Genomic DNA, 15,988 nt, shown 5'->3' on the forward strand with positions numbered 1-15,988 from the left:
TCAAAGATATGATCATTTGTCTTCAATGTGGCCCAACTACCTTGTCAGAGAGAGTTTAGTAAGAATATCATTCTATAGTTTGTACACTCTAGCCATGACAGTGTAATTACACTGACAGCCCTTACCTTTCATCATTAATGATCTACCCATTGTTTGTCTTTCACTACCTACCCATTGTTTGTCTTTCACTACCTTTGAATCTCTTATCTTATCTGTAACCCTTTACTCCATTTCACAATGATGTCTTTCTGATGTGGTAACCAGGGATTTAAATCAGGAATGACTTCATGTGTAAATTTTTGGGTGTTAAATCCAAAAAGTAAAGCAAAATAACCCGTCACCTGTTCCACTCTCTCCGGTCATTTTCCTTCCCATATCTTCCCCAGCAGAATTACGAACACCAAATCCTCAGCTGTTCTTTCTCTCAGAGAAAATGGAAACAAAGGAAGATATTTCCACCCTTCAGCTTGAGAAGCCGTTATCTGTTTATTGTGATGTCAATGAAGGAGAAGAATCTCTGAAGGTAGAAATGATCCCTCTACAAGACGCCACCATTCAACTTGAGTCCACCAAGGTGACCATAACACCCGATCAACCTCCTGTAAGAGATCATATCATCTGGTCCATACTTAACGCTTTCTACATGAACTTCTGCTGCCTTGGACTTATTGCACTTATCTTTTCTGTTAAGGTGAGTACGAGACTATTTTTTCAACGATTTAGACTGGATTGACTGAATTTACAGTCTTAAATAATAATGAGCAGCACAAACAGGGGCACGTCGGCTATTCTAGCTTTCCCAAGTCATGCTGGAATTTGTAGCTCTGGAGAGAATAACAAACAATATTGGCTTTTATTCTTTGCCAATCTAAAAAGGTAACAAGATTTCCAGTATTGTAGTTGTGATAAACGTTTTCCATTGGCTATAATGCCTGCATATTTCTTATGTTTATTTCTTAAATTTTTCTTAAATCTAAAATACACGTATCATGTTAAACATCTTAGCTCCCACGTATGATGTCGTCTAAATAAGCATTTCTTTAACTTGACACAAATACTAAAATCAGGCATATCCATACTGTATTTTTGACAGTACGTTTTTAGCCTGAGGAACCTATTTCTATGGGACAAGAGTTTGCGCTAATTAAAATATAAACAACATACTAAAAAAAAAACACTAGTGTGGATGCGGCAGAGGCAAAGGGAGAGTAGTCAGTTTCCTAAGGCCTTTTATTTTAATTAAAAAAGGTGTGTGTGTATATATATATATATATATATATATATATATACAGTTATATGAAAAAGTTTGGGCACCCCTATTAATCTTAAGCTTATTGTTTTGTCAAAATTGGTGTTTTTGCAACAGCTATTTCAGTTTGATATATGTAATAACTGTTGGACGCAGTAATGTTTCTGCCTTGAAATGAGGTTTATTGTACTAACAGAAAATATGCAATCTGCATTCAAACAAAATTTGACAGGTGCATAAGTATGGGCACCTCACCAGAAAAGTGACATTAATATTTAGTAGATCCTCCTTTTGCAAAAATAACAGCCTCTAGTCGCTTCCTGTAGCTTTTAATGAGTTCCTGGATCCTGGATGAAGGTATTTTTGACCATTCCTCTTTACAAAACAATTCCAGTTCAGTGAAGTTTGATGGTCGCCGAGCATGGACAGCCCTCTTCAAATGATCCCACAGATGTTCAATGATATTCAGGTCTGGGGACTGGGATGGCCATTCCAGAACATTGTAATTGTTCCTCTGCATGAATGCCTCAGTAGATTTGGAGCAGTGTTTTGGATCATTGTCTTGCTGAAAAATCCATCCCCTGCGTAACTTCAACTTTATAACTGATTCTTGAACATTATTGTCAAGAATCTGCTGATACTGAGTGGAATCCATTCGTCCCTCAACTTTAACAAGATTCCCGGTGCCGGCATTGGCCACACAGTCCCAAAGCATGATGGAACCTCCACCAAATTTTACTGTGGGTAGCAAGTGTTTTTCTTGGAATGCTGTGTTTTTTTGCCGCCATGCATAACGCCTTTTTGTATGACCAAACAACTCAATCTTGGTTTCATCAGTCCACAGGACCTTCTTCCAAAAAGAAATTGGCTTCTCCAAATGTGCTTTTGCATACCTCAGCCGACTCTGTTTGTGGCGTGCTTGCAGAAACGGCTTCTTTCGCATCACTCTCCCATACAGCTTCTCCTTGTGCAAAGTGCGTTGTCTAGTTGACCGATGCACAGTGACACCATCTGCAGCAAGTTGATGCTGCAGCTCTCTGGAGGTGGTCTGAGGATTCTCCTTGACTGATCTCACCATTCTTCTTCTCTGCCTTTCTGATGTTTTTCTTGGCCTGCCACTTCTGGCCTTAACAAGAACTGTCCCTGTGTTCTTCCATTTCCTTACTATATTCCTCACAGTGGAAACTGACAGGTTAAATCGCTGAGACAGCTTTTTGTATCCTTCCCCTGAACAACTATGTTGAATAATCTTTGTTTTCAGATCATTTGACAGTTGTTTTGAGGAGCCCATGATGCCACTCTTCAGAGGAGATTCAAACAGGAGAACAACTTGCAAGTGGCCACTTTAAGTAGCTTTTCTCATGATTGCATACACCTGGCTCTGAAGTTCAAAGCTCAATGAGGTTACAAAACCAAAAAAAGTGCTTTAGTAAGTCAGTAAAAAGTAGGTAGGAGTATTTAAAACAAGAAAATGATAAGGGTGCCCATACTTATGCACCTGTCAAATTTTGTTTGAATGCAGATTGCACATTTTCTGTTAGTACAATAAACCTTATTTCAAGGCAGAAACATTACTGTGTCCAACAGTTATTACATATATCAAACTGAAATAGCTGTTGCAAAAACACCATTTTTTATAAAACATTAAGCTTAAGATTAATAGGGGTGCCCAAACTTTTTCATATAACTGTATATATATATATATATATATATATATATATATATATATATATATATATATATATATATACAGTACAGACCAAAAGTTTGGACACACCTCATTTAAAGATTTTTCTGTATTTTCTTGACTATGAAAATTGTACATTCACACTGAAAGCATCAAAACTACGAATTAACACATGTGGATTACATACTTAACAAAAAAGTGTGAAACAACTGAAAATATGTGTTATGTTCTAGGTTATTCAAAGTAGCCACCTTTTGCTTTGATGACTGCTTTGCACACTCTTGGCAATCTCTTGATGAGCTTCAAGAGGTAGTCACCGGAAATGGTCTTCCAACAATCTTGAAGGCGTTCCCAGAGATGCTTAGCACTTGTTGGCCCTTTTGCCTTCACTCTGCGGTCCAGCTCACCCCAAACTATCTTGATTGGGTTCAGGTCTGGTGACTGTGGAGGCCAGGTCATCTGGCGTAGCACCCCATCACTCTCCTTCTTGGTCAAATAGCCCTTACACAGCCTGGAGGTGTGTTTGGGGTCATTGTCCTGTTGAAAAATAAATGATGGTCCAACTAAACGCAAACCGGATGGAATAGCATGCCGCTGCAAGATGCTGTGGTAGCCATGCTGGTTCAGTATGCCTTCAATTTTGAATAAATCCCCAACAGTGTCACCAGCAAAGCACCCCCACACCATCACACCTCCTCCTCCATGCTTCACGGTGGGAACCAGGCATGTAGAGTCCATCCGTTCACCTTTTCTGCATCGCACAAAGACACGGTGGTTGGAACCAAAGATCTCAAATTTGGACTCATCAGACCAAAGCACAGATTTCCATTGGTCTAATGTCCATTCCTTGTGTTCTTTAGCCCAAACAAGTCTCTTCTGCTTGTTGCCTGTCCTTAGCAGTGGTTTCCTAGCACCTATTTTACCATGAAGGCCTGCTGCACAAAGTCTCCTCTTAACAGATGTTGAAGAGATGTGTCTGCTGCTAGAACTCTGTGTGGCATTGACCTGGTCTCTAATCTGAGCTGCTGTTAACCTGCGATTTCTGAGGCTGGTGACTCGGATAAAGTTATCCTCAGAAGCAGAGGTGACTCTTGGTCTTCCTTTCCTGGGGAGGTCCTCATGTGTGCTAGTTTCTTTGTAGCGCTTGATAGTTTTTGCAACTGCACTTGGGGACACTTTCAAAGTTTTCCCAATTTTTCGGACTGACTGACCTTCATTTCTTAAAGTAATGATGGCCACTCGTTTTTCTTTACTTAGCTGCTTTTTTCTTGTCATAATACAAATTCTAACAGTCTTTTCAGTAGGACTATCAGCTGTGTATCCACCAGACTTCTGCACAACACAACTGATGGTCCCAACCCCATTTATAAGGCAAGAAATCCCACTTATTAAACCTGACAGGGCACACCTGTGAAGTGAAAACCATTTCCGGTGACTACCTCTTGAAGCTCATCAAGAGAATGCCAAGAGTGTGCTAAGCAGTCATCAAAGCAAAAGGTGGCTACTTTGAAGAACCTAGAATATAAGACATATTTTCAGTTGTTTCACACTTTTTTGTTAAGTATATAATTCCACATGTGTTAATTCATAGTTTTGATGCCTTCAGTGTGAATGTACAATTTTCATAGTCATGAAAATGCAGAAAAATCTTTAAATGAGAAGGTGTGTCCAAACTTTTGGTCTGTACTGTATATAAATACATATATAAAGGTATCAATATTGTATGGAAATTGCAGAACTTAGCTTTATGTCCAATTCTAAGTAGTCCTCTACCAGCGCTTAGGGATTGTGCAATGCTCCAGTCTACTGAAAGGTAGCAACTAAAAAGGTTGTCTCACTTATGCATGTGGATCTCTGTTATGGTACCCCCCCCCCCTCTAATGCCTGCCCAGGTGTTTCTAATGGGCTCATACCCGTCATTTTATATACAGTGCTGTGAATAAGTTGTAGGCAGGTGTGAAAAAATTCAACAAAGTAACAATATTTCTAAAAGTAGATGTGTGAATAGTTTATATTTATCAGTTAACAAAATGCAAAGTGAATTAACAAAAGAAAAATCTAAATGACATCAATGTTTGGTGTTATCACCCTTCGCCTTCATAACACCATCAACATTTGCACAAAGTCAAGGACTTTGTACAATTATAGTCAAGAATATGCGGAAAACAATTATTCCAAACAAGTGATACTGATCATCAAATTCATATATAGGTTGAATCACAGTAATTAACTGAAACAGAAACTGGATGAGAAACAGACAAACTGCTACAAAGGTGAGGTTCTGGAAGACAGTTTCATGTCACAGGTTATACCCCATGGCACGACTGAGCACAGCAGCAAGACATAAAATAGTTATACTGCAACAGCAAGGGGGTCTCTCCCAGGGAAAGATTTCAAAGAAGTCTGGCGTTTCAAGATGTGCTTTTCAAGCTCTTTTCAAGAAGCACGAAGACATGGGCAATGTTCAGGGCTGTAGATGCAATGGTCGACCATGGAAGCTTAGTGCCGCAACTGAAAGACACATCCTGCTTAATTTCCTTCTAAATTATATGTCCAGCAGTGCATTAGCTCAGAACTGGCAGCAAGCAGTGGGACTCAGTTATATCCATCTACTGTTCTGAGACGTCTGGCCAGAAGAGGGATTCATAGAAGAATCACAGACAAACAGCCATACCTTCGACATGAAAACAAGGCCAAGCATCTCAACTATGCACAAAAGCATAGGAACTGGAGAACAGAAGAAAAATAGAGAATAGAAACAGGTTTTCTGAACGCATGAGTCAAAGTATAAGATATTTGGTTGCAACAGAAGGCAGCTTGTTCCTGAAGGACTGGAGAGCGGTATAATAATGAGCGTCTGCAGGCAGACGTAAAGCAAAGTGGAGGCTCCTTGCAAATTTGGGCTACATTTCAGTGGATTTTTGGGATTTGATCAAAATTAATGGTGTCATCAATGTTGATAAATCCAGGCATATACTTATCCATCATACAATATCATCAGAGAGGTGTCTCATTGGTAGGCAGTGGCACTTATTTTGCAGCAGGACAACGACCCCAAACATACAGCCAATGCCATTAAGAACTATCTTCTGTGTAAAGAAGAACAAGGAGTCCTGGAAATGATGATATGGCTTCACAGAGCCCCGATCACAACATCATCCAGTCTGTCTGGGATTACATGAAGAGAAAGAAAGATATGTGCGACATGCACAGAAGATCTGTGCTTAGATCTCTAAGATGTTTGAAACAACCTCTCTGCTGAGTTCCTACAAAAATTGAGTACAAATGTACTTGGAAGAATTGATGCTGCTTTGAAGGCAAAGAGCGGTCACACCAAATATTGATTTGATTTAGATTTCTAAATGAAAAAACAATACCATTGTGCTAGAATGCTAACGCTATACGCCAATCCAAGGTAGGAATATGTACCAATACCTATGTGGCGCAAACCGATGGGATCCGCAACTCAATCAGCCAACTTAAATAAAAAGTGAAGAATTTATATATGTTGCGGTGGTACCCGAAAGGTTTGGCCCGTATCATCTGAATGCAATACAAATACAATCAGCTGCATTATAAACATTAAAAAATATATACTATTACAGGGCTAATACCAGACTGGTTGTATAGTCAAAATTTATAGTGAACAGTTGGTACAAAAAGCACAACCAGTGTGGTTTACACTATATTAGACAATATAACAGAGGGTCCTCTATGAAGGAGATTGGAACATCTCCAAAACGCGTAAGGGCTAGGATGGAGCATTGAGGCTTATTTAAGTTGGCTAATTGAGTTGCAGACCCCATAGGTTTGCCCCACATAGGTATTGGTACATATTGCTACTTTTAATTGGCATATAGCGTTAGCATTCTAGCACAATGGTACTGTTTTTTCATTTTGCGTCTGACTATTATCCACCACTCCAGGGGTGATATTTCAATTTACTGCTGTTATGGTATGAATTTATGACACACTAGATAGCGTGGGTGTTCTTGTTCTTTTTCTAGATTTAGATTCCTCTTTTGTTAATTCTTTTGCATTTTGTTAATTGATGAAAATAAGTTATAAGCACTTCTATTATTTAAACCATTTTTTACAGCTTTTTTTTCACACCAGTTTAAACCTTTTTCACAGTACTATATATCTGCCCAGCATCTTAATAGGTCCTTATGTGAGAGCTTAGGAAAAATTGGACGACCAAGGGAGGCCCAGAAATGGTGTCATTTCTGACCATGGCTGATGCTGCAGAGTGTCAGCTGTAATATACATGCTAGAATTCTTTCAAAATCATTTTGGCTAATTGGGAGCTTCTGCACCGTGTCTGACAAGTGGAACTGGCTTGGCTAAAAATTAGCAAAGTTTATCGGAAAATGGGCATGGCTTAACACGTGACAATGTGCAAATAAATGTGCCAAAATTCTGCCAAATATTTCTGCCACAAAATAAGCAAACTAATAGGAGCTGTAAACTTCGACTATACAGTCTTAAAATTTCACAGATTTATGAAACAGCATGAACCACTATCATTGAATGTTGGAGGAGATCTCTGTAGAACGAGTAAAAAAGCTTGTAAAAGAACTTCAACATGACGTTTCAAGGATGGAGCAAGACTGCCATCTACTGGCCAGAGACAGTCAAGCGGAACCAAAATATACAAAGGAAGTTACAGGGAGGGCAGATTCAGAGGCTGGACCCGATCAGGTGACTTCCAGGAAGGAGTTGAGAGAGATAAGAGGCCAGCACGCCAAACCTGAGGGGTCTTTGGCGCCAAGCAGCAGAGAGGAGCAGACGTGCTCCCTGCGTCCTGAGAAACCCCGCGTGACAGGCCAAATCCAGAGGCCTGAGAGGTGCTCCAGCGGGCCCCGGTAAAAGAGCTCCGGATCCCTCACAGTTGTGACTCGAGTGCTGTGCCTGCTGAGGATACTAGGAACCTGATCGCGGTGCTGAGTGAGTTCGCGGAACCCGACGTCGGCCGCCGACAGACGAGGCCTGGACCCCCCTATCCAAGGCTCGAGAGACTGCCCCCAACAGCCAAGCAGAGAGGAGCTGCATACGTGAGCAGGGCCGTCACTTCCACTGCTCACCCACGGTACCGGGGACAATTGGGTTTAAGTACTCAGGTTGGGAGGGGGACGGTTGGGGCTAAAGTAGCACAACGTGATTTAATTGAATTCATCCGGAAAGAGACTCACGGCCTAGCGGGAATAACCGGTGACCCCCGCTAGGGCCAAATTCACGGTTAAAGAACTTGTGTGGTGCTTCTCATGCTTGAGGGCATCACCTTACTTTAAGAGACTGCGCCTTACTTTAAGAGACTGCGCCTTACTTTGAGAAATTTCGTATTTTTCTGATATTTCAAACCACTGTTCATTACCCATTGTTGCTAATCCCTTGTTTCAGTATACCTGTTGTATAAAACTGTTTACAAACATCTCTGACTGTTCTCGCCTTGTGTCTCTGTGCGTTGCATTCCGGTACCTGCATTACATCTCCAGGGTCCTCCTGTCCAACCCCCTGCTCAATGCAGGACTCACTAAACCATCTCAGACAGATGTCTGTCCAGTCTCTGTTTGAAGACTTCCATTGAAGGAGAACTCACCACCTCTCGTGGCCACCTGTTCCACTCATTGATCACCCTCACTATGAAAAACCTTAAGACTGTCTAGTCTAAGTTTGCGCTGTCTAAGAGTTACATAGGATTGATAAATATGGCCGTACTGTTTGAAAAAACTCCTTTGCACTTTTAAACATTATGGGGACATCAGGCTGCATGAGTTACCCTTTGCTCGCTGTCATGAAGGTCTACTATGTGGGGAGGGGGCACTGGGCATAGAATAAGCCTTGGTCATGACTTACTGTGCAGTGTCTTCCATGAAAGTATTAAGATTTTGTCCAGGTTTCAATGTTGCTATTCCTAGAATTCAGTGAACCTAAACTCCAAGTCTCAGCCTATCAGGAGCAGTGTCATGTAGGTATGTTTATTGGCTCCACATCTCAACCATGCTCTTCATAGAAGACACTGTGACTCAAGTACAAATCATGATGAGCACTAACTGTGCTCTTCATGCCCAATGACCTCCTCCCTTACCCCTGGCAGAGAAGGAAGCCCCCTGACCCATTTCAGGGACACAGACGCTCCATCCCCCATGCTGCTGTCAGAAGCTACTCTTGGCTCTCCTCCTCAAACACTATATTTTTTTTTTTTACTCTTCTTTCGATGGCACTGTAACGAGGTACCCTGTTGAAATTTCATGCTGCCATTGACAATTGTTTCGCAAATGTTATTTTACTTTTAGTCAAAAGGAACATTTGGTGTGAAAGTGGCCAAACAAAAAGAAATTTCCCACAATATGAATGAATAGGTTATGAGAAATGTAATTCATCTTATTGTCATGTATCTTGATTGATCAATACTGAATATTATTTTATAGGTTAAAAAAAAGTTAAGCAAAACACTTTTTCCACAGAGGTGGCCACAAGACCACCCCCTCTTTTTTTCCCATGAGAATATAACAAGTATTTTTTGGTATAAAAGCAGGCAACCCTAGGAGGTAGCGCTCGATATTTGTACTCAATCCTAGGCAGCTGCTGTCCTAAATGTTTTTGCAGTAGATATGGTTGTTTGTTCTGGACAAATCAATGCTCAACATGTCTTATTCTGTCTTATTCTGTCTTGGGAGGATTAGGTTCTTGAGAGGATTTGACGCGCCCCCAGAGCCATGGGGTACTCGGCAGCCGGGCCTCTGGATGCCGGTGGGGGATATCACGGGGGCTGGCCCGGTCCGTGGCCCAGGGTGGTCAACAAAAAGGGGAATTATTTATAGGGGATTTGTAAAGTGTTTGTGACGCCACCTGTGGAATGCGGACAAAGGGAGCCGCCGCTGCGGAGCAGTCCTCTGAAGCTGATGTTACGGCAGCAGGGATGGTGTGGCTCTCCACAGGAAGAGCTAGCTCCAGGGCAGTGTAGTGGTTGTTGGTTGCGCTGGGCGTTGTAGTGCAGGGGGAAAGACGGCGCAGCTAAAATAATGGACGGAGGCAGTGCGGTGCAGTCACCCGAGTCTTTACTCACAGTTGTTAAATTCCTCAGGTTGCACTGCCCAGCTTACAGCCTCCCACGTCGTGCTGTGTTCACCAGACCGAGGGTTCAGCTCTTCCTCAGGTATGGTTAGGAGCACCTGACGGAACCCCGATTTCTTGTGTTCCTCTCTAGACCATCTTCACGCTGGGTGTTCTCCCTCCTGCCCTGCGCTTCCCCACTCTCAATCCCGCTCGGGTGCTCTGAAGTCCCTCCTGACTCACTGCAGTTCCCGGACCAAAATGACCCTCACGGGGATTAAAATGAGGCTTTGGCAACTGAACTATATAAGCCAGCAGCCTCCGGTTTTTCCAGCCGAGACTTGGAGTAACACGACTGGTCCAGGGGCCGGTCCCCTTCTTGCGGCCTACGATCCCTCTGTCTTCTGACAGATTCGGGTACGGTTGCCGTCCTGCACTCACGTACCCCCTGGGATCCCTTTTACTAGAACGGAGCCTACTCCTCTGCTCCCCTCCTGGGGCTCTATGACTGGGCCCTACTTGTGGGGCAGAGCTCCTAAGGAGACTCTGCTCCCAGAGTGACTTCTCTCACTCCTCTCCACTGACTGACCATTCTGTTCTGCCACCCTAAGATGGCTTCCCATTATATACCTACTACTATGGTGCTCCCCTAAACTGCTTCCTCCACCCACACCCACTACTGGTTCCCCCTACCTTTGGGTTCCCCCCACTCCAGCCAGGGACAGGGCTCAGCAGCTGTGCACATGCATCTTGCCCTTCCAGCCCGCCTGAAGCACTGTAGTGTTGAATGCAGGTGTTGGGGTTCCGGGCTGCACTCCCTCCTTACCTGAGAGAAGGAGACACCACACCTCTGGATGAGGTGCAGTACCTCTGTGGCGACTGAACCCTCAGGGGCGCCACAGATTCACTGACAGGTCACTATTAGACAAACATCCCCTAGATTCCCACAGATGATAATTAAGTAAAGATGGCACTTGCTTCTGCAGTATCCAATGCCTTACAGCAGTACTAACCACAGCTACTCATGTCTGGATTCAGAGAACATGCCACCAACTTCATTTATCTTATCAATGGGGCTTATACGGATGGGATCTCCTGCAATCACACGTTGATTTCTTATCCAAAGGAAGACATTTTATTATTAAGATTTGATATGATAAAGACAAGGCACTGACAGTATTGATAGTCAATCACCATTTATTATGTATTTCTTGTTATTTTTTCTCGCAGTCTCGGGATCAGAAGTTAGCTGGAAATCAAGACGGAGCCAGGAACTATGGAACCAAAGCCCGTTCCTTCAATATTGCATCCTCAGTCTTGACCGTACTATGGTTCCTCATTACAGTAACCATCATTTATGTAAATCTGGTACAACTGAGGGCTACCCTTAGGAGCTGGCTTGGGTTGTAAATACTATTGACACCGAACTTAGCATCTGTAAGACTTCTAGGATCTGATTTGCCCATGACTTGAGATGTTAGAATTGATGAGCAGGACTCTGATCCACCGGCCAGGGCAGCTGAATGGGAGGCCTGAAAATCTTCTTACCTCCTGGTATTTCCAACTCTTTTTTTGATTAATTAGGACTAGGCCGATGTCATCATTGCAACGGGATGCGCACACAACATTGCGCCCGCCCAGCTAATCAAAAGAAGAGTAGGGAAAACCGGGAGGTAAGGAGATGCACAGGTCTCCCGTTCATCGAACACGGAGTACTGACCTGACCGATTGACCAGAGTCCTAGAAATCTATTCTCCCATCTCTACTCAAGGCTGATTGTGAAGTCAAATATATTTAGTATGAAAAGTACATTATACATTGTAGAATGAAGGCATACCTATCACTATCATGTTGATGTTTGTTAAAGTAATTTTATGTCAAAATGTTGCGATAAATACATATCGAAATTTTTTTAAATAAATTTTGTATGTTCATATTTTTAAATTTGAAATGTGGTCATAATGGATAAAAACACCATGAAATTGTCTGAATTAAAAGGTTATTCTTAATTATTGTTATTGCTTCAGTACGACTGTAACAGAGAAAGTGGCATATGTGTTATTTACATACAAGACGCCCGCAGCTCCAACAAATGAGAACAGTTTATACAGCATTGAACGAAGAATCCAATCATCAGATTAAATAGTCAAATTGTATCCTGAACTCAAAACCAACCAAATTAGGAATAGGCAGGTACAGTTAGGTCCATATATATTTGGACAGAGACAACATTTTTCTAATTTTGGTTCTAGACATTACCACAATGAATTTTAAACAAAACAATTCAGATGCAGTTGAAGTTCAGACTTTCAGCTTTCATTTGAGGGTATCCACATTAAAATTGGATGAAGGGTTTAGGAGTTTCAGCTCCTTAACATGTGCCACCCTGTTTTTAAAGGGACCAAAAGTAATTGGACAATTGACTCCAAGGCTATTTCATGGACAGGTGTGGGCAATCCCTTCGTTATATCATTCTCAATTAAGCAGATAAAAGGCCTGGAGTTGATTTGAGGTGTGGTGCTTGCATTTGGAAGGTTTGGCTGTGAAGTAAACATGCGGTCAAAGGAGCTCTCCATGCAGGTGAAACAAGCCATCCTTAAGCTGCAAAAACAGAAAAAACCCATCCGAGAAATTGCTTCAATATTAGGAGTGGCAAAATCTACAGTTTGGTACATCCTGAGAAAGAAAGAAAGTACTGGTGAACTCATCAATGCAAAAAGACCTGGGTGCCCACGGAAGACAACAGTGGTGGATGATCGCAGAATAATCTCCATGGTGAAGAGAAACCCCTTCACAACAGTCAACTAAGTGAACAACACTCTCAAGGAGGTAAGGCGTATCAATATCCAAATCTACCATAAAGAGAAGACTGCATGAAAGTAAGTACAGAGGGTTCACTGCACGGTGCAAGTCACTCATAAGCATCAAGAATAAAAAGGCTAGACTGGACTTTGCTAAAAAACATCTAAAAAGCCAGCACAGTTCTGGAAGAACATTCTTTGGACAGATGAAACCAAGATCAACCTCTACCAGAGTGATGGAAAGAGAAAAGTATAGCGAAGGCGTGGTACAGCTCATGATCCAAAGCATACCACATCGTCTGTAAAACACGGCGGAGGCAGTGTGATGGCTTGGGCATGCATGGCTGCCAGTGGCACTGGGTCACTAGTGTTTATTGATGATGTGACACAGGACAGAAGCAGCCGAATGAATTCTGATGTATTCAGGGCCATACTGTGTGCTCAGATCTAGCCAAATGCAGCCAAACTGATTGGTCGTCATTTCATACTACAGATGGACAATGACCCAAAACATAAAGCCAAAGCAACCCAGGAGTTTATTAAAGCAAAGAAGTGGAATATTCTTGAATGGCCAAGTCAGTCACCTGATCTCAACCCAATTGAGCATGCATTTCACTTGTTAAAGACTAAACTTCAGACAGAAAGGCCCACAAACAAACAGCAACTGAAAACCACCGCAGTGAAGGCCTGGCAGAGCATCAAAAAGGAGGAAACACAGCATCTGGTGATGTCCATGAGTTCAAGACTTCAGGCAGTCATTGCCAACAAAGGGTTTTCAACCAAGTACTAGAAATTAACATTTTATTTACAATTATTTAATCTGTCCAATTACTTTTGGTCCCTTTAAAAACAGGATGGCACATGTTAAGGAGCTGAAACTCCTAAACCCTTCATCCAATTTTAATGTGGATACCCTCAAATGAAAGCTGAAAGTCTGAACTTCAACTGCATCTGAATTGTTTTGTTTAAAATTCATTGTGGTAATGTCTAGAACCAAAATTAAAAAAATGTCTCTGTCCAAATATATATGGACCTAACTGTAGGTCTTCTCCTGTATCTCTTGACACTGGTCTGTATTGTGGTCTGGGGTTAGCTGGGTGCAGTTCTTCCTTACAACTGTTCTCAGCAGAAGTAGATTACATAAAATATTTTATAAGAATGAGTAATATTTTGATAGAAAAGGCAGAAATCTGTTGTTTCTTAAATGTTTAAAAATCAGGTTTTAAACACAAGGAATTGGTGGACACAGACAGAAGAGGACCCCTTTGCAAGGACAATATATGGACCCTTTGCACTCCAATAGCTCATTATAATGCACAATTCCACCTGCTTTGGAGGTTGCAGAAGACCCCCTTAAAGGGGTTTCCCACGAACAAAAGTACAATTTAATCAATATATCTTGGAATAATAATAATTTCCACAATTGGATGTGTTTAAAAAAATGTTGCTGTGCTGATATAATATTATAAATGTGTCCCTGCTGTGTACTGTGTAATGGCTGTGTCTGAACATGCAGGACCATGGTCTGATCATACCACATGTGACATGCAGAAGTAGTGCTGTTGCTTCAAAAGCATCCAGCAACTATTAGAAGTGACAAAAGCACAGGAGACAGGAAGTATTGTGCTCGAGAAGCATCCAGCAACTAGAGGGGTTAGCACAGTCATAGGAGACAGGGAATGTTTTAGGAGAGCCCCATGGGGATTGTGGGGAAGTTGTTTTACTGTCTGGCTGGAGCTGAAGAGAAAGGGGGTGTGTGATCTGTATCTCACAGAAGGCAAGGGAAAAGAATTCAGGTCAGGAGGGAAGCTAAACACAAGTTAGATAGACTCCCTGAGCTAACAGTGTGGAGTATTATCGGGCAGGAAGATAAGGACTGGAAGGAATCATGTCATAGGGATTTTCTTCCTCATCAAACCCTCCCCCCTCCATCTCTATGCAAGATAAAGAATGCTATGTATTATTGAGTCCTTGTGAAGGAAAAGCCTGTGGTTGTGTATGCATAGAAGTGTGCTACTAAGAGATCTAATCTGTGCTGAATTATGCTACTGAAGAGACTGACGTTACAGTGCCTGCTTTATTAGACTGAACTGTAATGAAGATTGTTGCTATAATATCCCTGAATTTCACTTGCCGTGCTTAAGATTAAATTCCGCTGTTAAACTGTTGAAAAAGACTCTTGTCTGATGTGTCTGGTCAGCAATTGAATCTATTGTGTGCCTGAGAGAAGCTGCAGCCTGTGGTCACCCTTAGTAATGGTTCCCCCAGGATTCCAACAAATTCATGAAACCAGTCTCGCCCTATCTGAACCTAGCGGTGTGCGTGTAACATTGGTGGCCCGTACGGGGAGTCCTGAGTGGGAATTAGTGTGTAGAGGGAGAAGAGGAAAAGTATCTGGAAAAACACAGCAGCACAGCACCTCAACTCTACTCTGCTGCACCACTTAAAGGGGACCAGCTCAAAATAAAACCCACTAGCAGCAATGGATGTGGAAATACAAATGGACAGAATTAGTGAGCTGCTTCTTCAGTTAACCTGTGAAGAACTGAGAACAGTAGCAGAACATATAAAGATGTCAGAAGAACAGATTTCTAAAGCACACAACCGCAGGCAACTGTTAGCTGCCATTAATGTAAATGGATGAGCTGGGGGAGAAATAAGCTGAAGATGTCACGGGGACGTTCCTCCAGGAGCTAACACAGTTTCTAACCAGGTTGAAGTTGGAGAATGGAGGGGCGGCACCAATTACCAAAAGCGAGAATCTCCATCCGCAGACTGAACAACAGGAATTGAAAGAACATTTCAAAGCCCTAACAACAGCCCTGCAGGAATCGACCAACACCACTGAACGAGTGACAGACTCAGACAGAACCTTTAACCTGCTCGAGTTAGATAAATCAGGAAGACAGTCCTCTCTAACACCACAAAGGAAATAATTCAAGATCCTGGGACAGATTGGAGAGTGTGAACAGAAAGAGAAACTGGCTTATATGAACTTGTTGCACCAGATCGATGCAGGCTTACAGAAAGGCTACCAGCCAGATGAGATCATTGATGGGGTGGTGAAAGCGATCAGCCCAGGACTGAACCTCCGTAGTATGCTAGAAATGAAGAGTCAATTGACCTTGCAACAGCTAAAGATGATTTTAAAAGGGCACTATAAAGAAGAGAGTACTTCAGAATTGTTCCACCGAC

At 42.2% G+C, this 15,988-nt stretch overlaps 1 protein-coding gene across 1 annotated transcript; it reads left to right on the top strand.

Annotated features, from left to right (window-relative positions):
- Positions 1 to 213: 213 nt before the first annotated feature.
- On the top strand, positions 214 to 12,001 carry LOC141173691 (dispanin subfamily A member 2b-like). The gene is made up of 2 exons (XM_073658029.1): positions 214 to 691; positions 11,223 to 12,001. The coding sequence occupies exons 1-2, from the start codon at positions 434 to 436 to the stop codon at positions 11,400 to 11,402; spliced, it is 438 nt and encodes a 145-aa protein (XP_073514130.1). The 5' UTR covers positions 214 to 433; the 3' UTR covers positions 11,403 to 12,001.
- Positions 12,002 to 15,988: the final 3,987 nt, after the last annotated feature.

This window comes from Phyllobates terribilis, unplaced genomic scaffold, assembly GCF_046119375.1.
Source record: "Phyllobates terribilis strain yellow unplaced genomic scaffold, ASM4611937v1 Scaffold_13__5_contigs__length_258822181, whole genome shotgun sequence".
NCBI lineage: Eukaryota > Metazoa > Chordata > Amphibia > Anura > Dendrobatidae > Phyllobates > Phyllobates terribilis.

Coding starts and splice junctions, on each gene's coding strand:
- LOC141173691 (XM_073658029.1), top strand. CDS start 434: ATGGAAACAAAGGAAGATATTTCCACCCTTCAGCTTGAGAAGCCGTTA. Junction 692..11,222: donor CACTTATCTTTTCTGTTAAG/GTGAGTACGAGA, acceptor TTTTTCTCGCAG/TCTCGGGATCAGAAGTTAGC.